General features: G+C 43.8%; 1 protein-coding gene across 6 annotated transcripts; it reads right to left on the reverse strand.

The window, feature by feature from the left end:
- Window positions 1-79: 79 nt before the first annotated feature.
- LOC121931804 lies at window positions 80-21,575 on the reverse strand. Of its 6 annotated transcripts, none has more exons than XM_042469836.1 (9): window positions 21,442-21,575; window positions 18,027-18,114; window positions 16,550-17,871; window positions 15,199-15,273; window positions 14,583-14,729; window positions 12,866-13,000; window positions 6,149-6,233; window positions 2,865-2,985; window positions 80-1,897 (listed from the first exon to the last, which is right to left on the reverse strand). In XM_042469836.1, exons 5-9 carry the CDS (start codon window positions 14,668-14,670, stop codon window positions 1,646-1,648), a joined length of 681 nt encoding a protein of 226 aa, XP_042325770.1. In that variant the 5' UTR covers window positions 14,671-14,729; window positions 15,199-15,273; window positions 16,550-17,871; window positions 18,027-18,114; window positions 21,442-21,575; the 3' UTR covers window positions 80-1,645. The 6 variants fall into 6 exon arrangements, 5 of the variants coding, with proteins under 5 accessions (XP_042325770.1, XP_042325771.1, XP_042325772.1 ...); XM_042469837.1 differs by lacking the exon at window positions 21,442-21,575 and adding an exon at window positions 21,292-21,408; XM_042469838.1 differs by lacking the exon at window positions 21,442-21,575 and adding an exon at window positions 19,754-19,868.
- Window positions 21,576-22,056: the final 481 nt, after the last annotated feature.

Here is a 22,056-nt window from a genome sequence, read left to right on the forward strand (position 1 = left end):
TTGTAATAATAAAAATATGATCAAGATTTAGCATCAGTGAAAGCAAAGGCAGAAATACAGACTTTGGATGAAGGGTGGGTTCATTTGAAGCCATTTTTTATTTTGCAAATGTGGTTTATCCAAGGATCACGTTCGTTATACTTTGCACCCATTGCCTCAGAAACATCCACATCTTCTTTCTTTCAGGGATTTCCCCCTCCTTCCTTCTTCCCTTGGACACTATTTGATGGAAGTATTTCCACATAATAAAGTATGTATAAATTAACAGAACCCAAAGGAAGCCTCCGCTGCCCCTCTGAAGCTACGACTGAATGTGGACCTCCTTGCTTACAGTGCAGGTTAATGGAGCTGAACCACTCATTGTACTTTACCAAATCTCCTGGGGAAAATCAAGAACCCTGGAGTTTATCAGTGGCCAAATGCTATTGAAGAGGACCTCTTCTTTTGGAAGGTTTCCCCTAAGATCAGGATACACAAACAGAAGAAATAGAAGCATCTTTGGGGTTAGCACATGCAAAGCCTTGTTAGCTTCCCCTTCACTGTTCCCCCAAAAGGTACGTGTCAGTCCTTCTTCCCCAAGAAGGACTACAAATCCCAGGAGACAGCGGATGCAAATCTCTGGTCTCTTTATAGATGGACCACCTCACTGTGGTGCAAAGCCCCTTTGAACCCAGGAATGGAATGGGAGCCAGTGTCAATGTTCAGCATGAGCGAGACTCATTCCCAATGCGCAGTCTTATTTAACACCCTTGCAACAACGATATTTTGTAAAAGCTCTGGCTTCCTAGCTGTCTTCAAAGGCAGCACAATACCTGTATATGTTCTAGTAATCCAACTATTGGGATACACAGTGGTAGAGAGGCAGCCTCTCTCTCTCCGAGATAGAGCCAGGGTTGGCACATCAAGACATGGAGACCACTGGCATCTCCCTTCCGTTATATGCTTATAAGTCAACTCTGACTTAAGGCAACTCCCTTCTTGGGTTTACTTCGCAAAATTTATTCAGAGGATAAAGACTGAGAGTGTGAGACTCGTCCAAGGTTGCCCTGAAGTGGGTTTCTATGCCTGACCAGAGATCCAAAACTTGCCCTCCCAAAGTCCTAGTCTAATGCTCACACCACTAAACCATGCTGGCTTCCCCCAGAGCTGTTCAACAACAATAAATATGTATTTTTCAAAACTGGATGTTAATCTCTAAACATCTTGTTTAGTTTTGTTGTTTGTCTGTAGCCTCCCACAGTCCTAATCCACTCCTTAAAACACTACACTGTCTCTGGAGAGCCTCTACTAGACTTTTTTTGGTTAGATTTTCTCAGAGGAGGTTTGCAACCCTCTAATACTGAGAAAGTGTGTCTTGCCTAAGGTTGCCTAGTGAATTTCCATGGCTGACAAGGGATTTGAACCTTGGTGTCCCATAGTCTGAGTCAGTATACTAGCACCTACTGTGGCAAAGCTAAACCTAGGAGTACACAGCCCGAAACTGCAAGCCTGTGCCTTTACAACAAATGCAACCCTCCCAAGGACAAACTGAATGCCACCACGTAAGACCACCATTTTCTGTTCTCAGTTGAATTGGCCAGTGGTGAACTGGTGGTTATACCACACTGTTGAGCGTTTTACAGTCTGCGAGGGTCATCCCTTCCTGCTAGACATGCTCGGCCACAGCATTCTTGGGATGGTGGTTGATTTCCACCAGCCGGAAAGCGCGCAGCACCACTGCTACTTGCGAACAGATGCCCTTCAATATCTCAATGAGAGGATAGGTCAAGTTCCGGATGGTGCAGAGGACGTTCAGCAGGAAGACCAGCAGCGGCTGTATGATGCTGTTGAACAGAGCCGCCAGGAGGGGTTCTAACATCTGGTCACCTATGGCAGTTATAAGGCCCACCAACAGCACCTGGAAGGGAGAGAAGGGCACAATAAGGAGCAGCCGATCCTCGCTCAAAGGGATTGCCTGTACAGCTACCAAGGAGTACCTTACAAGGCCAGAATTCAAAGACTTTGCCAGGCCAGTCTGGAATATCAGTATGCAAAGGGATCTTGTAGCACCTTTGAGGCTAACTGAGAGAAAAGGGGTGTTGCATAAGCTTTCTGTAGGCTTGATCTACCACATGAGATGCATGGGGCAAATGGGAATTTGGGATTTTGATATGAACCGTGGGTAAGTTGAGGCTAAAACTTAAGGGCATGTAACAAAGGATCTGAAAGATGAAGCAAAGGAAACAGTGCCAAACAACTTTCAAAATTCCAGCAGGCATGTGCTCATACTGGAGACTGGATGGATGAGAGAACAGAGTGGGAAGTTAGTGCTTCCAGGACAAATGCCTTTCACCAGGGCATGGTTCCATTTGGCATAAGAGTTAAAGTACAGTACTTGCATTGACCCACAGATAAGTCAACTCGGGTTTTTTTTTGGGGGGGGGGGTCAATTTTTTGACTAAAGCTTCTAGACTTACACATGAATATATCCTGCCTTTCTCCCAATAATGGGAATGAAGGTGGCTAACAACATTTTAAAACAATACAGAGTAAAAACACTATGAAAGTTAAATGAAAGTATAAAATACACACTTAAACAATCTCACACTGAAACAATTAAAATATTAAAATGTATTAAAATAATAAAAACAAAAAAGCTGTATGTGTGAATAAGCTGGTTGTATGTGGGAACAGCAAAAGAAATTCAAAATTTGTCAGTATTATGGTGATGGGGTTTAGTCTTACTGTGTATCAGTCTGTGTTAAAAAGAACAAATCTGCTCTTCCAAAGTAGCTACAAACAACTCGGACCCTTTTGTAATAGCAATCTGTTGTTCTTTTTCCTAAATAAAGAGCTCCCACTAACCCACAGTAGAGTCCTCTCACCTGGAATACAGATCTGCCGAGAAACTGGACCAATTCAAGCATGAAAAAGATGGGTATATTGACAAAGATCTTCAGGAAGGCAAAGAATTCTTTCATGCCTTGATGGATTACTTTCTCCAAACTGTCCAAACCAAGAAGGAAACAGGTTTAGTAGATGGCAACAAGGATAGTTTGCCTTTCCTGGTTTACCTATCTACACTATCTACAGGTTCCCCATGCTAATAAAGCAACAGTTTAGACTTGCTAATTCACACACACTATGACATGATGTGGTTACGTGGGCAGAACTGTACCTCCTGGCAAAACCTCCAGTTTTAATTTTTAATGAGCTTCTAGTCCAAAGATGGGCAAACCAAACACTATAAAGCAGACATGGGCAAGTGCACCAGATCCAGAAGAGTGTGCCATTTTCTGCCCTTGGATCCTCAGCAGACTGCATGGCCTGCCAAAAAAAAAAGCGGAGGGGGTGGAATGGAAGTAATTGGGAAACCCTCTAATTTTGAAAAACAAATTGTTCTTTGAATAGTGCAGGAAGGCCAGAATCCTATTCAAAGGGTGAATCCTCAAACCCAGAAGAGGTAATTCTTACCTCCACCATCACCCCCCCAAAAGAGGCAGCTGGGGGAGGCTGGGGGCTCCAAAAATGGACCCAGGGCCACATTTAGCCCAATCCATTTCTAAAACCGTGAAGACAGCATCCCACTGATGGCCAGGAGATGAGTGGAAACTTCTAGGAATAAGCGAGTCAGAAGAAGGCGTTCTACGCTATGCCAAAGTCTTCTTGATCAAGAGAAGTCATAGTGCCACTCTATTCTGCTTTGTTCAGGCATCACCTGGAATAACGTGTCCAGTTCTGGGCACCACAATTCAAGAGGGATGTTGAGAAGCTGGAGCATGTCCAGGGAGGGCAGCCAAAACTGTAAAAGGTCTGGGAACTACCAAACCCTATGATGAGAAGCTTCAGGGGTGATATGACAGCCATGTTTAAATATTTGAAGGGATGTCATGATGAGGATGGAGTAAGCTTGTTCTCTGCTGCTCCAGAGACTGGGACATCAATCAATGGATGCAAGCGACAGGAAAAGAGATTCCACCTAAACATTAGGAGGAACTTCCTGAAAGTAAGAGCTGTTTGACAGTGGAACACAATCCCTCAGAGAGCGGTGGAGTCTCCTCCTTTGGAAGACTTCAAGCAAAGGCTTTTTTTGGAGGTTTTCAAAGAAAGGCTGAGTGGCCACCTGTCAGGAGTGCTTTGATGGTGTCTTCCTGCATGGCAGAATGGAGTTGGACTGGATGGTAGTTGGGGTCTCTTCCAACTTTGTGATTCTATGATCTATTGGTTATGTTTTGATTGTGAGTTCCTGCTTTCCTTGCTAAAGAATGCATGGCAGGGGTTTAGACTGGATGATCCTTGAGGTCTCTTCCAAGTCTATAATTCTATGAGAAGGATTAGCACTGAGGGATTTTTGCTCTGAAAAGGGCTCCTAGGGACCAACAAATCATAGAGATGGAAGGGGCTGCAAGAGCCACTTAGTCCAACCCCATTCTGCCATGCAGGAATATCCACACACAAAAAAGCACTCCCGAGAGATGGCCATCCAACTTCTAAAGACCACCAAAGAAAGAGACTCCACCAACCTACAAGGCAGTCTATTCTAGAGGTGAATAGCTAGAATCTTTTCCTAATGTTTAGCTGGAATCCCTTTTCTTGTAATTTAGATCCATTGGTTCATGTTTGGGATGCCACAGCAGCAGAAAACAGACCTGCTTCATCTTCTACAGAACATCCCTTCAGATATTTAAAGTTCGCCACCCTATTGCCTCTTCATCTTCTTTTCTCCAAGGCCAGCATACCAAGCTCTCTAAACTATTCTTAGTAGGACTTCATTTCCAGACCTGTGGTTATTTTGGGCAGCATCTGCACTATAGAAACAATGCAGTTTGATTGCTTTAACTGATTTTACTCAATGCTATGGAATCTTGGGATTTGTAGCTTTGTGAAATGTTTAGCCTTCCCTGTCAGAGAACACTGATGCCACAACAAACTACAAATCCCAGAATTCCATAGCACTGAGCCATGGCATTAAAGGAGTGTCAAACTGCATTATTAAGAATGCACAACCAATCCACTCCTGAAAGATTGCTATCCAACCTCTGCATAAAGACCTCAGATGAAAGCGAGTTCACTATGCTCAGAGGCAGTCCATTCCACTGAGGAATGGGTCTTACATCAAGACATTCTTGCTAACATTGAACCCCTTTTCTTATTATTTTAATCCATGAGTTGCCCAATATGTTGGGGGTTCAGTTCCCAGACTTACTGCAGATAGCAGAAACCATGGATAGTAGCCACCCTATTTAAATGAAGGACAGCCTACAAACATACCATAGAATTACATTAGAGGACCTTGAGATTCCTAGAGAGGACATTTCTCTAGGCTTTTTCCAGTGTAACCCTATGGAATTTGTCCCCATTTTTTTGAGGAACAGATAACTGAAAGTGCACATGCTGGTTCCATGGTTGTGAGGGCTGGCCTGTATTTGTTGCTGTAGTTCTCTCATCCACCCACCCCAAATAGCCTAATGCTTTTTCTATTATTCTGGATCATATTCTGGTAATTTCCAATTGTATTCCCACTCTGGAATAGATTTCTTTTTAATTCCAAGAGAAGCAAAAAAAAAAATTCTCTTTATTCTCCTCCATTCCCTGTCTTTTTCTTCTTTAGAAAAACATAGTCATAGTGCTATAGGTGCATCAGTGAAATGGCACTTTTGTAATATAAGACTTTAAGGGGGAAATTAAATTCAGGAGAGAAAATTTGCCCTTCCCACCATAGGACCACCTCAGCAAAACATGCCGTGTTTTATTTTTTTAAAAATCAAATCTGTGGAATAGCTCTAGTGCAATTTGCAAAATCAGTACAAACCGTCCTCCAAAAGAATGGAAAGAGGAGATGCAGAGGGGCCAAGAACCGGGGAAACTCAAGGAGAAAGCGGAGGGGAAATTTTAACTTCTTGAAACTGTTTGTGTTTAAAATTCTGTATCTATACAGTATTTTAATGCTTTTTATTGTTTGTAACTTGTACTGCTTTTAAATTTTGTTAGCTGCCTTGAATCTCTATAACCAAGAGGAAGGCAGGGTATAAATAAAATAATGATGACAACAACTCATCCTTCTTTTGTGAGAACTAATCCTGCAAAGGCCCATAGAAACAAACACACACACACACACACTACCACCACAACCAGGGAATCTCCTTTCCCAAAGTTACAGCTGTGTTACCTTTTGGCCAGGTCCATCATGTAGATCGCATCACAATCCCTTCTTGAATGGAAAGAAGGCTGATCTTCATGGTCGGCACATCCAGCTGAGATCACAGAAAATAATAATAAATTGTTGCACCACTGACCTGTACCAATTCTACCTGGAAAGAGGATGCTGAGAAGGGTCCCAAATCAAGAATACCAGGCAAATGGTTCCAGCAGAAAATGGCAAGGAAAACAGGGCAGAGGTTGCCCTCTTGTGGCTCAATAGTTTCTTATGGCAAGGAGCCCAACCTCAAACTATCAGCAAAAACTGCTGCTGAGATGCCAGCCTCCCGTTTAAATATCTCGAAGCCTCATGATTCATATTTGTTTGGATGAAAACACTAATTCATCTTTGTTGACACTAAACACATTATTGTTCACCATGCAACCCAGCTGGCTTTATCCTCTTTCTCCTGAACATACTTTCCCCCATACTTTTTAAAGTATGGTGGTGGTGTGGTTTGAGTGTTGAACTACGACTCTGGAGACCAAGGTTCAAATCCACATGAAAACCAAGACTGGCCATGGGCCAGTCCCACTCTCTCAGCCTCAGGGGAAGGTAGTGGCAAACCCCCTCTGAATAAACCTTGCCAAGAAAATCTAATAGTAGGATCGCTTCAAGGCACACAACAACAACAACAAGGGTATAACTATTTTAAAGAATTATTTGGCTGCAGGGAAAAAACCTGTTTAGGATTCATTTGCTGTTGTTGTTGTTTTTGTTGTATGCCTTCATGTCTTGTCTGACCTATGGCCACACTAAGGTGGCCCTATTACAGGGTTTTCTTGGCTAGATTTTTTCAAAGGAGGTTTTCCCTGGCCTTCCTCTAAGGCTGAGAGAGTGTGGCTTGCCCAGATTCTGCCTGTAGGTTTCCTTGGCTGAGCAGGAATCTGAACCTTGGTCTCACAGAGTCCTAGTCCAACACTGAGAGCGCTACACAATGCTGACATTACTTAAGACTCATAAAGTTATCTTTAAAAAAGAAAAATACAGAACACAGAGGTAGCTAAAACCCTCCAAAACCTAGTGGTGTATTATGGCCTCTGTAGTGAAAATGACCATCAAGGAAAATGCACAGAGTGGCCACACAGTAGTCAAGAATGGAAGGTTTTCTGCCTCGAGTAGCTGGTTCCACTATAATGTTTTACATGTCCACTTTAGGAAGTTTCAGTACAGGTATCTCTTATCTGAAATGCCTGGGACCAAAAATGTTTTGAATTTTAGATTTATTTTTAATTTGTTTCAATTTGGAATACCTGTGTTTGCATATACATATAAAATGAGATCTGGATGCAATTCTAAACACAAAATTCATTTATGTTTCATATACATCTTATACACACAGCCTGAAGGTAATTTTATACAATTTTTAAAATCACTGAATGCTAAAGTTAGGATTGTTCATGCCATGATATCTCCCATTTCTATGTATGATTATGAAAGCTGGACAGTGAAGAAAGATGATAGGTAGAGAATCATCTCACCTGAAATGTGGGGCTGGAGAAGAATTCTACAGATACCACAGACCACTAAAAAGTCTAATAAATGGGTCCCAGAGCAAATCTAAGCCCAAACTCTTGCTGGAAGCCAGAGGCTTTACAATTTGGCCATATCATGAAATTCCCTAGAAAAGATAATAATGTTTGGCAAAGGAGAAGGCAAAAGGAGAAAAGGAAGAGTGCATTACAGATCGATGGATTCCCTCAAGGATGCTATGGCTGACCTGGGTTTGCAAGACCTGAGCAGGCCTGTTGATAACAGGGTGACTTAGAGGTCTCTCATTCATAGGGCAGTCATAAATCAAAGTCAGTTACAACATTCCTGGTATATTGGTCAATAGTGGTTGACAAACTCTTTCAGAGAAACAATCCTTTGTCCCATACATAGCCTCCAGTGTCCATTCATAGTAACCCATAGACTTCCCCTACAACCTCTTCTCAGCTTGTGGGAGGGAAACCCCCAAACTTTGCAACCAGAGACAATGCAAATAGGGCAAGCAGCTGCAGCAAGGGACTGCACAGCTTCAGGTTTTCCCCGTTGTAAAACCTAAGTAGCAAAAAAACTAGGGGAGGGGATTCAGAAACTTAAGAGCCATGAGGGCAAGCATCATTTCCACTACAACAAGCCATCTCAAGTGACTAATTCCTGGTGATCCAATCTAGGATGCATCTACACCATAGAAACAATGTAGTTTGCCACCACTTTAACTGCCCTGACTTCATCCTACCGAATCCTGGGATTTTTAATTTTGTGGTTCAGTTCCCAGTTCAGCCATGAAACCCACTGGATGACCTTGGCCAGGTCACATGATCTCAACCTCAGGAGATGACAATGGCAAACCTCTTCTGAACAAGAAAAAAGCCCTGATAGGTTCACCTTAGGGTTACATAATTTGGAAATGACTTGGAGGACAACAGCAGCATTCTGGAAGAAAAGGCTAAATACCTTGTACAGCTACAGATCTCAGATTCCATAGGATGGAGCTACAACAGTGGTGTCAAACTGCATTACTTCTACAGTGTTGGATGCACTCCTAAAGCGAAGAACTCTGAAACATGAGGCATTGTGTTGTTTTTTCAAACACAAGAGTCACCTGATTCTTTCAGTTCCTCATTGTGTTCCATTTTAGAGAGCTGGAGCCATTTCCTTCCTACTGCATGGACTGTGCTTCTTTTCTTGGGGATCAAAAGTGTTTCCCTTTGTCACTCAGCATTCTGGTTCAGTAAGACTAGGCAGGCTTTGGGCTTACAGGTCCTCTTTTATTTCTTTTTGCTCAGATCCTGAAGTCAGAAGCTTGAGTCTAAAGCAAAATTGGGGGGGGGGGGTGGAACCAGATACAAAGTGGTGCCTTGGAACGGCACAGACAGTTTGGCCCCACTCCATGAGAGAACGCTCAGGAGCGATTGGGTCCACCACCTGGCCATTTCCCGTTCCAATGGTCGGCCAGAGCTTCCAATAGAATTGTCTGCCAAGGTGACAAAAAACTCCCCAAGAGCCATCAGGAATCTATCTGTCTGGGAATGCTGCCAACACACACTCATACGGCTGATAAGAGCCTGCTGGCCAAAAGGTAAACACGCCGAGCTGCCAAGAAGCAGTTCCTCCAGCAACAATGCCAAACCAAGTCTGAAGAGAGTAAGCTACAAGCCAGTCCAAAGTTCAGGATCACAGAGAGCCACACTACCAGTCCAGGCCGAGGTCAAGAGTGCCAGAGGGTTGGTCAAGTGGCCAGTCCGAGGGCAAGGATTCAAAGGCAGTCAAGAGTCTAGGAAGCCAGGAGCCAGATCAAGCAGCATTCACCAATGAGAACAAATAGTCTCTGACAAGAGCTCTCCGCGTCTGCCAGGTGCCTTATATCTAGCTCCCTTATCACAGCTGCTGATTGCCTAATGAGCAAACCTCTTGGAACGACGAAGGCACACCCTTTCTGATCTCCTCTGGCTGAAGGGAGGAACCTCAGTGCTCTGCTGCTCTATGTCTCCCAAGCCTGGCATTTCTACTGGGGCAAGGCTGGGCTGCTGAGCCCCAGGCTCCACTGAACCCACAGAGCTAGGGTCTGGCTGAGCCAAATCCACTGGGGCTGGGAGAGCAGCGCCGTAACCTGGCAGGGCAGAACTGGGGCCTGGCACAGCCTCAGGTTCCTCCTGCGCCTGAGGAGCAGAGTCCTCCTCCTCGTCCTCCTTATGGCTGGCCATGACACTATCCTGATCTATCAACCTCCTGGGGCAGACCATCCTAATCTGTCCCCCACCCCTGCAGAGTCTCTAGTGCATCTGAACCTGACCTATGATCTGTCCATGAAAACAGAACTGTGGAGAGTTCCTCCACTCCAATAACATTTTCACTCCACTCAACACAGAAAACAAGATCCAGAGATACCACCTCAACATTAAGAAGATCTTCCTGACAGTAAGAGCTGTTCAACAGTGGAATATGTTGCCTGGGAGAGTGGTGGAGTCTCCTTCTTTGGAGGTTTTTAAAGAGAGGATTGGATGGTCATCTATCACAGGAACGGCTTCAGTGGTGTCTTCCTGCATGGCAAAAGGGGGTTAGACTGCATGGCCCTTGAGGTTTCTTCCAACTCTATGATTCTATGAGTGTGCCCAACAGCATGAATAGGGCCAGGTACCATTTAGGAGAGACCCGTGGTTGTGATGGAGGCCATGAAGTCCTAAGCCACTCCTGAAAGGGCAGTGTCAGCATAGATGTTGAAGTCCCCCAACACTAATAGCCATGGGGACTCCAATGCCAACCCTGAGACCACCCCAGCTAGCCCAGGGAGACTGTTGAGCAGCAGGGTGGGTGGTACACCAACAGAATCCCTATTATGCCCCAGGTTGTTGTTGTTAGCTGCCTTTGAGTCAACTCTGATTCACTGCATTGCTGTGAATGACCCTGTCTCCAAGCCCCCCATCCTCTACTCCCTGCTCAGGTCCTGTAGCTTCGGGCCCATGGTCCCTGGTTGAGTCTAGCCATCTGGCATGTGGTCTTCCTCTCTTCCCTCCACCTCCCCCAGCATCATTGTCTTTTCCAATGAGTCCTGCCTTTTCATTATGTGGCCAAAGGATGACAGCCTCAGTTTCATCATCCTGGCTTGCAGAGTTCAGGCTTGATCTGTTCTAAGACCCTTTTGTCTGTTTTTTGGCGGTCCATGGCATCCCCAGCACTCTTCTCCTGCACCACATCTCAAAGGAGTTGATTTTCTTCCTATCTGCTTTCTTCACTGTCCAACTCTCACATCCATACATGGTAATAGGGAATGCAATGGCTTCAACACTTCAGGATTTACACTTCAGGATTCTGTCTAATACTTCTTTCCTTCTTAGCCACCTTTAAATAAACACATTCAAAACCTGTGTGAGGGGGCATCTGATCAGGGAGGTAGAATCAGAATAGACCATTGCTGCTCTGCCTCCGTGCTGCCCGCCAGGTTTCACCTGCTGCTGCCTGGTGGGCAAAGCTGAGAGAGAGTACCCCACTGCCCCAGATTCATTCAACCAGCCCTCTGTAATACATGCCAAGTCAGCATGGTCATCCAGGATCAGGTCCTGAATGACAGCCGTTTACCATTCACTGACTTTGCATTCAGCAGCAGCATTTGCAGCCTAGGCTATCCATGCTCTTTGGGCTGGGACACAGTTTGGAGACAGCAAGCACCCTCTTCCTTGCTATTTTAATTGTCTCCTCCCTCCATAGCCCACTCTGCCCTGTATGGACCTCATCACATTAGCGAGAAACGGGATTCAAAGTGGATTTAAATTTTTTTAAAACCTGCAAATGCAGGTTTATCACACGACATCTCGCCAGACCAGAAATAATGCAAAAATGAAGCAAACATAAAGGGGACAAAAACAGCAGCTTTTCACTTTCAGGGAATTCCCACATTTGAGAGTTTTAAAAAAATTTAAATCCACTTTAAATCCCGTTTGTCAGTGGGATTTCGCTAGTGTGAAAAGGTCCTATGATTCCATTGGCTGAATCTGTGCATCCCCTCCCTCCTCGGGAAAGCACATCCTTCCTGTATTAAGCCAACTGTTTTTAATGTGTATTTTAGTGAGCTGTAATCCCGCCTCGATCCATCTGGGACAGGTGGGAAAATATAATAATAATAATAATAATAATAATAATAATAATAATAATAATAATAATAATAATAATAATAATAATAATAGTAATAATAATAATAGTAATTGTTATTGTTATTGTTATTGTTATTATAAAAACAATACAATACACAGACAGGCGGATGACAAAAGCCAGAATGGTTAATGCAAGTAACAGGCCCTTGTCTCGGTCAGGCAAAAGGACAAGCTTTTGCCCTCCATACCTAGTGCAAGCCTGCTGCATTGGGGCCTCAGTCCCAGAAGAGCCAAGTCCACTGAGGAAAGCAGCAAAACCAGCAGCCTCTCCCTCCTGACAGTCTCTGTGGTCCTCTGTCTCTCTGCTCAGGTGATGGAACATGACCCCAAGATCCACTGTCATGTCATCTGTGTGACATCATCAGGACTCACTTCCTGTGTTATCATGGGAGGCCATCCCTAAGTATCAGGTTCTAGCCCTAAAATCATAGGGCTAGGCATAATCCAGTGGCATCACTGAGGGGTGCAGGGGGTACAAACCACAACAGGTGACACTCTAAGCAGGTGTCCACTTATCCTCAGACATTGGCATTTGGGCAGAAATGGGCTGCAGCATTTGCCTATGTCCCATTGAAATGCTGAAGAGACGGCGTGAGTGGGGTTGAGCTCAATGGGAGGAGAAAAGAGAGGCCCAGGTCTTTTTTAAAAAATAAAATTTAAAATTTCAACATGTACTTATTTTTTTAATTTCTTTAAAAACATCACATCTTACCCAATTTTCACTTTAATCACACAAAACGATTTACCTGTAAATGCATTTAGGCTGAGTGTATGATACTGTCATTTAAAGGTATAATTTTAATTTTGCTAGTTGTTTATGTCACAACTGTTGCCATGGCATTCACTGATATATGGGAATTACAGTTTATGAGTAACATAGTACAAAAAGCATTACTAATCATTCTGTATGACTCTGGTATAGGAGAAGGTCAGTGGCGGGGGTGACACCGTGAGTTATTGCACTGGGTGACACCAACCTTAGTGACATCATGGGCATAATCCTGACCTGGCAATGCCCATAACTGTTGGCCACAACACACATGGGAGTTACCTTCAGTCTGGGTTGCTTTGGTGAGGGACTGGGCCCCGTCCTGAGTCCTGGGTTCAAGCAAAGTGTCCAGGCTGTTCCATTCCCATCTCTTCTCGGCTTCGGCTGAGCCTGGCTTAGCCAGAGGTGCCAGATCTCCTGCGGGACCAAAGCAGAGGCAAGCATTTATACCAGAAGCACTAGAGTCTTGTGAGGGGATTTACTCTACCTGTCTAGCCATTGCACCAAAGTTGAGCATTGGAGTTTCACAGCCCCTCATTTTGTGGGGGAAGCAAAAAGCAAGCCCACTTTTAGGAAGGCCTCAAGTGACAGAGCTGCACATACCTTTCATTGGAAAAGTTACTTTCTTTGGACTGCCAGAACCTCCAGCCAACAGGACTACCAAGCATTCCTGATTCCAGACTAGTTTAACACAACTTGAAGTGCTATAGCTCCATGATAGGGAGCCCTGGGATCTGTATTTTTTACAAGATCTTTAGCCTTTCTCTACCAAAGAGTGCTGGTGCCTCATGAGTCCCTGTATTGGGAGAAAGGTGGCATATAATAATAATGATACAAATCCCAGGATTCGGTAGCATTGAGGCATGGCAGTTAAAGTGGTGTCAAACTGCATTAGATCTACAGTGCACCATTTGAAAAGTGTAATCAGAAAGCATTGCCATCACATCAATAATGTAACTTCATTCAAACATGAGCATCAGTTAAAACACCTGTGGAAATTCCTTCTTCTAAACAACTGTTAAAGGAACAGGAGCCCAGTTCCTTAGGTCCAAAACACACTGCAGAAATAATCCTATTTGAGGCTGCTTTTAACTGCCCTGGCTCAATGGTAAGGAATTCTGGGATCTTTGAGACATTGAGCTTTCTCTGTCAGAAAGCTCTGGGGCCACAATAAACTACAATTCCTGGGATTCCCTAGCACTGAGCCAGGGCAGTTAAAGCGGTCTCAAACTGGATTATTTCTTCAGTGTGTTTTGGACCTCCGTTCAACTTGCAACCTATTTCTCCCTCAACACACAAAGCCACAAAACACGTCTCTGACCACAAAACCAATTCTACTAAAATAAGAAGAGTTCAGCCCATTACATATATTCATTTTGGAAAACCCTGTGTTTCCAAAGCCTTGTGAAGATTTACAGCATAGGTCACAATTTCATCTTTCTGTATCCTAATTACAGTTTATTCTAGTCCATTCCTAGAATAGCATAACTCTTCTTAAAAACCTTTCAGGATTTAATATCACCCTATCACCACCTTTGGGTGATGCCACACTGCAGAACTCATGCATTTTGCTACTACTTTAACTGCCATGGCTCCAGCCTATGGAATATTGGGATTTGTAGTTCATTGTGGCACCAGAACGCTCTGACAGAGAAGGCTAAATATCTCACAAAACTACAAGCCTCAGAGTTCAACAGTGTCGAGCCGTGGCAGTTAAAGTGGTGTCAAACTGCATTAATTCTGCAGTGCAGATGCAGCCTTTATATTTTACCATGAGCTTTTGTGGATATTGAGTCACTTCCAAGTGGATTGATATCCACAAGAGCTAATGCTAAAATATAAATCAGTTTGTTTCAAAGCTCATGCTAAAATATAAAGCTCACCCACAAAAGCTTATGCTAAAATATAAATCAGTTTGTTTTAAAGCTGCTAGATTTCTCCCGCTCTAACTTTTCCTTTTTCTGCAATGTCTCTCCTCCTTTCAATGCTAGATCATTACCTATCAAAACCTCCTTGCAGTCCTCAAATGGGAGATCCATCTGGTCCTCCTTCCCCCCCAGATACATTTCTGGTTGACTTATTGGCATCAGCGTAAGCAGAGGGGCTCCTCTTGGAAACTCTGGCTGGATTCATATCTCTCCATGTTCTGGTAAGATTAAAACCAAGAATTATATTTATTTATCAAAAGCATTTGTCTATCATTTCTCAACCCACCATGCTGGCTGGGGGATTCTCAGAGTTGCAGTCCAGAAGTTCAAAACCCTGACCGTGGGCAAGTCACACTCTCTCAGCTTTAGAGGAAGGTAATAGCAAACCTCCTCAGAATAAATCTTGCCAAGAAAACCTTGGGACAGGGTCACCATGCTGGAGTCAGTGGTGTAGTGGTTTGAATGTTGGGCTACAACTCCGGGTTCAAATTCTGCCATGGCCACGGAAACCCACCAGCTGACTTTGGGCAAGCTACACTGTCTCAGCCTCAGAGGAGAGTAATGACAAAACCTTCTCTGAATCAAACTGGCCAAGAAAATCCTAGGATAAGAATCACCATAGTCAACCTGAGGACACATAACAACAACAAGATATAAACTGAATAAATAAATATACTGTAGACTTACTCATTTTGCTGAAAGGCTTCTTCCTCATCCCCATGGCTGACTTGTCTCCATCTTGTTTGCCACTCGCCTCCACGACTGCAACGTAAAATTGGCCAGTGTCCATGGAGGGAGAGAATTAAAAATGTTTTCAGTTTCTTCTTTCCATTGTTTGGGTTTAACCTTTACTTCCCAAACAAAACCTTCTTTTAACTCCCTGCTCCACAAAACAATTAACATTTGAATCAATGCATATACAACAAAGAATCAAATATGATTATCAAAGCAACTATATTTTGCTTAAAAATAAGTAAATTATAAAACCACAATGCAAATTTGAAATGGGAGCAGTGCTAAGAAGGTCTTCTCTAAGAATGAAACTCAATGTTGTTGTTGTTATTATTATTATTATTATTTGGAGTGAAACAGCCCAAGACAACCCAAACCACGATGAACTTGGCTCCTATGGACCATGGGAGCCTTTTTGGTAGGGAATATTCTTTAAGTTAAATACTGTGTGTGTGTGTGTGTGTATTTGTGGAAGGAATCCCCTTGGTGGGAATGTAGTCTGATCCCAGATTTCCATGGCATTGAGCCATGGCAATTAAAGCAATGTCAAACTGTATTATTTCTGCAGTGCAGATGCAGCCCGTTAATGAATTGTGAAGATGTGTATCAGGATATCGGCAAGAGCAATGCACCTTGATGCGCAATGCACATTGGGTATTTAGCTGACTCTGCTGTGTAGTAATGTAATAGTAACGTAACATGGATACAGACATTTTGAAACTGACCAGTTCTAATTTCTGCACACCTCTGTCCACATGTTGTTGTTTCGTGCCTTCAAGTCATTTCCAACTTATCATGGTGACCCTAAGGCAAACCTATCATGGGGTTCTCTTGGCAAGATTTGCACATAGGTTTGCCACTGCCTTCCCCTGAAGATGAGAAAGTGTGACTTGCCCAAGGTCACTCAGGGGATTTCATGGCCAAGCAGAAATCGAACCTTCGTCCCCAGAGTTGGAGTCCAATGCTCAAACTACTACACCAGACTGGCTCTCCTGTCACTGTAAGTCAAAGCCAACTTGATGATAATTAACACCAAACAAGAAAACCCCTCAAGTCCCCTGGCAGCCCAATACAGCCCCCCTGGAAGCTACCCACTCTTGTCTCAATGGAGATCCTGGCGTTTAAAGCATGGTTTTGTATTAATGTAGTGTTTTAAAGTGATTTCAGTGGTCGTTTTAAATTAACATACACCATTTCATGGCAAGAATTTACTATGGCATTTTAATATGTTGCAAGATGCTTTGCATCAGGAGAAAGGAATCACAGAAATGAAAGAATGAACAAATAAAGCATCAGACAGGCATACCTGAGAATTGGAGCAGGTTTCTCAGTGTTGGGGTGAACTCTGCTTCCTCCCAGCTCCTCTGCGGACATGCGAACAGCCTCTTGCCCCGATCCTGAGGTCCTCTTCTTGCTCATCCCTTCCCCCATTCTTGTATTTTTGAAAAAGCTACCAGTTTACAGCTGGCTTTTTGCACCTTTGTATCATTACTGTCCCAGTTTCACAGTCTACCAGGTGTTTCTAACTGGACCTTTGGACCACCAATGATTCAGATGCTGTGCAAGAATCTACGCATTTTTGAGGAACCGTCAGATAACGTGGCACATTCTAAGCAGTGTTATTTCTTGCAATTGCATTGCTGTGATCCTCTCTGTGGTAATATAATTCAGATTTTCCCCCCATTCCTTTGAATTGGTTTCCAGATCACTACTGGAACCAAGCTGTGTTCTTTTCCCAGAGGCCCAAACTCAGTTTGTAGGTCTCTATATTTAATTTTTCTTCCTTTTCTCTGTCTTAAATTCTTTTGAATCCTGTGATTGCCACACCTACAAATCCAAGTTTTCTTTTTCTCAGTCACATTTATTTTTTACCTATTATGTTCTGATTGTTTATCATTTTGAATGTCAAAATCCCCTAATATTTTACTTTGCTACTATTTTACTCTACAGAGTCTCCCTTATCTGAAATACTTGGGACCAGAAGTGGTTTGGATTTTGGAGTTTTTCGGAGTTTGGAATATTTGCATATGTATAATGAGATTATCTTGGAGATGGGACCAAGTCTAAACACGAAATTCAATTATGTTACATAACCTGAAGGTAAAGTTATACATAATCTATATATAATAATTTTATACATAATCTTTTAAATAATTTTGTGCATGAAACAAAATTTGTGCCCATCGACCCATCAGAAAGTGTCACTGTCTCAGCCACTCATGGGAAAAGGTTTGCATTTTGGAGTATTTCTGATTTCAGAATTCGGGAGACTCAATTCAGGGAGATTCAACCTGTATTCTAATGCTAATTATTATTATTATTTTTACAGTTGAAAAATCTGCACAGAGAAGGATGGCTTACTCCATATTAGAGAAGTCAGAACAATATTAAGACCCTCCCACTAGAAACCAGGGGGGAAAGTTGCCCCCAGACTTTTGGCAAGGGAAATCTGAGCTTATGTCCAGTTAGCAAAAAGGGGTGTCCGTCGTGGATTCATGGCTGGAGCAATGCTCTCTCTGTATTATTTATTTATTCATTTATTTATTGGATTTATATCCCACTTTTCTGCCAAAATGAAGTTCAAGGCGCCTTGTCAAACTTAGGATGGTAACAAAAGCACTGTTGCAGCTGTGCAAAGAAAAAAAACAATGGGAATGAAGTGATGTCAAATAAGCAAAATCAAGACACAAAGGAGCAGAAAATGTTGTCCAAAGGAAATGCTTGGACTCCGAGAAACCGCTTGTACGCTCCAGACTTCTGAGCAGCTCAGAAAGGACTCCTACCTGCTGTCCTCGGCCAACAGCCCTTCCACACCAGTCTTCCTCAGAGGAGCAAGGTCTATTCCAAAAGCTGCCAAGGCCCTCCACTCTCCTGAAAGACAGATAAAAAAGATTTTCAATGTGAAGTCAAAGGCATCCATAGTTTTTTGTGGGTTTTTCAGGCTATGTGGCCATGTTCTAGAAGAGTTTGTTCCTGATGTTTCACCGGCATCTGTGGCTGGCATCTTCAGAGAATGCTTGCATGGAAGAGATTGGAGTGTGTGTGTGTGTGTGTGTGTGTGTGCTTTATGCAGGGGATATATTCTGGACCCCCGTGTAAAGCAAAAAGCGCGTATGCTTGAGCCTCATTATGTCCAATGGGGCTTATGCTTGTTGCGCGGGCGTGCGCACACCCCTTCACCGCACACGCCATTTGCAAGCCCCATTGGATATACTGGGGCTCGTGCTCATTGCGCGGCAATGTGTTTCCTGGGGGGGCTTCAGCATATGCTGAAAGCCGCCTATAAGGAGCCCATGTATGGCGTGGGCTCACTGTATACACATACACACTATGTGATGCTATGTAGGGAGGAGTGATTTCCATGTCCTCCCACCCTGAGGCCTTGCCATTCAGCAACAGAACAACACACAGATTAACATGGAAATCACTCTTCCCTACCCAGGGCCACACACACACACACACACACACATATATATACACACACACACCGCATTTTCCGGCGTATAAGGCGACTCTCTACGTCTGCCTTATGCACTGGATTTTGACCCCAGAGACAGGTGACTGGCATAGCCACCTCTCTGTCTCTGGGTTCCTTGCTGGGTCCTCTCACCTGAGCTGGAGGTTCGGAGTATCCCGGGCGGCAGTGGTGGCGAGAATTAAGGGGCCGGCTCTTTTCCTTGGCCCGGCCGGCTCTGGAGCCACTCCCCCCCCCGCGCCTTTTGGAGCAACAATGGCGGCGAGAGAGCCCAGCCACGGATCCTCCCTCAGGCCTCCAGAAAGGCCCCCTCCAGCCGGCACGAGACCCCCGCAAAGGAGGCCAGGGACGCTGCCGGCGTGAAACTTAGCCTTCTCGGTCATAGAGCTCTAGTGCCACAGCAAACTACAAATCCCAAGATGCCCTAGCATTGAGCCATGGCAAAGCGCTGTCAAACCGCATTAATTCTGCAGTTCAGATGCAGCCCAAGTAACATCAGAGTGCAGCCAAGATGGCCAAAAAACTGCGAATGAGGAAGCACACACAAGCAGTTTGCTTTTGCCTGAGCCTCCTGGGAAGTAGGAGATCCTGCCCTCTCTTCTCCTGCTGAGTTAACTGAATGCAAAACACTGGCCTCATTCCCTCCTTTTAATCCAGATCCCAATTCGGTTTGAAATGACCCTAGTTCCCACTTAATTCAAATTGCTGAAGCAATTCCGAAAGGGGGGGCATGCACCAGACCCATTTAACCCATGGCTTTTTGACGCTGATTTTTAGTGCTTCTTTTTTGATAAATCGATTCTGCGCAAATGTGAACCACAAATGGATTCGAATTGATTCAAATGTCCCCTTCAGTCTGCTGGAATCGAATCATTTTGAATTGATTCATTTGTGAATGGGAACAAGTGGGTTATTTTGATGCCAGAAAAAGCGATCGGGGCAAGTGTAGTGTAAACCACAATCCACTGTCCAAGTGATCCACTGATTTGGACTGCACACCGGTTTATCTGTAAGTGGGAATGATGCCACTTTTACCTTCTGGACCCGGTCTGCAGCAATGGAAGTGAGGCAAAAGGGGGAAAAAGAGGATCCCAACAATTATCGTCCAGTTAGTCTGACATCGATCCCAGGAAAGATTCTGGAGCAGATCATTAAACAGAGAGTCTGTGAACATCTAGAAAGCAATGCCATCATCACAAAAAGTCAACATGGGTTTCAGAGAAACAAGTCATGCCAGACAAATCTGATCTCTTTCTTTGATAAAACTGTGCTACCTCGGGTTACAGTGCTACCTCGGGTTACGAAATTAATTCGTTCCGCCGCGCCGTTCGTAACCCGATGCATTTCGCAACCCGAAAAGGGCTTTCCGCTAGCGCTGGAAAGCCGCGCGTTTGAATTTCGCGCCGAAAAAAAATTCGTAACCCGAAAAAACCTTCGTATCCCGGAACAGTTTTTTCCTATCTAGCTTTTTCGTATCCCGGAAATTTCGTAACGCGATCAATTCGTATCCCGGGGTACCACTGTATTATACTATTATTATGTTTCCAGGAGGGCAGACTGAGGAGCCAAGGCCAGCAGCGGCAAAGAGAGAAGAACCTCAAGGCCTCATTGAGAGAAACCACCAGAAGATCCAGATGGTATCCCTCTAAGAACTCTTTAAAAAGAAATCTCAGCTTTACATAGACACAGATAGAGTATAGATATATAGATATATAGATACAGATATAGGACTTTATCACACAGGAGAAATGTCTCTTAATCTCAAATGAAAAGAAAGTGGGGCCAGAACGCATTCATGTGAATTCACTAGTTTAGCGAATTTATGTGAATGTGAATTGTGTTTGAACTGGCTTCCCATTGCCCCAAAATAGCATGCCATTGCCCAAAATTGTGTGTGGCGGTCTATCACGCAATAACGTGAAACCCCATGATTGCGTTCGGATTGCCATTGGATTATACTTCTGATAACGTCTATAGATACAGATATAGGATGGGGACACCTGGCTTAATATAATAATAATAATAATGATAATAATATTCATTTATTTATGCCCCGCTCTTCAGCCAAAAGGTTGAAGTAGCCTTATAGGTCTGAAAGGGATCTAGGCGTCCTAGTAGACGGTTGAGCAGTGTGATGCGGCAGCTAAAAAGGCCAATGCGATTCTAAGCAGAACCAAAAGAAGTATCAATGGAAACTACAATTCCCAGAATTCCATAGCATCAAGCCATGGCACTTAAAGCGGTGTCAAACTGGATTATTTCTTCAGTGTGGACGCAGCCCAAGAGAACAAGTCCAGAGCCCTCTGGGGCAGCAACATGGGCATTGGCGGTGCAAGCTGCTTCTGGGCTTCTGGGAACTGTAGTCTCCAAAGTTTCAAGGATGCCTCTCCACTGTAGAAACAAGTGCAGTCTGACCCCACTTTTGGCGGCCATGATGATGGCGCCACCCCAGAGGATCCTGGGGTTTGTAGTTTGCTGAAGCACTGACCCTCCTGAAACTACAAACCCCAGCCTGCCATAGGAAAGTGGTGTCAAGCTGCATTATTTCTTCCTCTCCCTCTGGCTAAGCCTACCTTACAGGGTTGTTGTTAAGATGAAAGACTGGGATGAGAAGAGAATCAGGCGTGCTGCCCTGAGCTCTACAGAGACGACAATAAACACATAGAAGAACATGTTGTTGTTGTTGTTGTTGTTGTTGTTGTGAGAATAAGAAGAAAATTCACCTGGAAATGGAGCTGGCTTCGGCCTTTCCAGCAGCACCAACATTCTCGCAGCGAACCCGCCACGCATCACTCTAGTTTCTATCTCTATCAGCCAGGCTGAAGAGGCAGGAAACGGAGCGCCTCTTTCGTTTCTGATTGGCCCCCTGAAGTCCCGCCTCCTCGGCTTCTGAGCCCCACCCACTGTATCACAAAACCGGCCGTTGCTCCGTTCTCAGCAGCCAATCGCAGGTGAAGTAAGAAAGGGGCGGGGAAAGCGGGAGGGGGAGGAGCGGAGGGCGTGGCTTAGGCCTTAAAGGGGGACGGACCCTTTTTTGAATTTTGGGGGCGTGAGTGAGAGGAGAAAGCAGGCGGGCCTTGGAGGGGTTTATATATCATTATGTAACATATGTCTCAATAATAAATATATATTATAATATCAGATTATATGTAATATATTATATTATGATCATACAATATATATATATTATATATATTGTAATTATGTATAATAGAATTATTTACAATTATATAATGTTTATTATTATAATATTATTATTAGATATGTATTATATTATTTTATCTATATTATACATTATATGTGTGTGCGCACATACTGTATACAGAGTTTGATTATAT

The sequence above is a fragment of the Sceloporus undulatus genome, chromosome 5 (genome assembly GCF_019175285.1).
Source record: "Sceloporus undulatus isolate JIND9_A2432 ecotype Alabama chromosome 5, SceUnd_v1.1, whole genome shotgun sequence".
Classification (NCBI taxonomy): Eukaryota; Metazoa; Chordata; class Lepidosauria; order Squamata; family Phrynosomatidae; genus Sceloporus; species Sceloporus undulatus.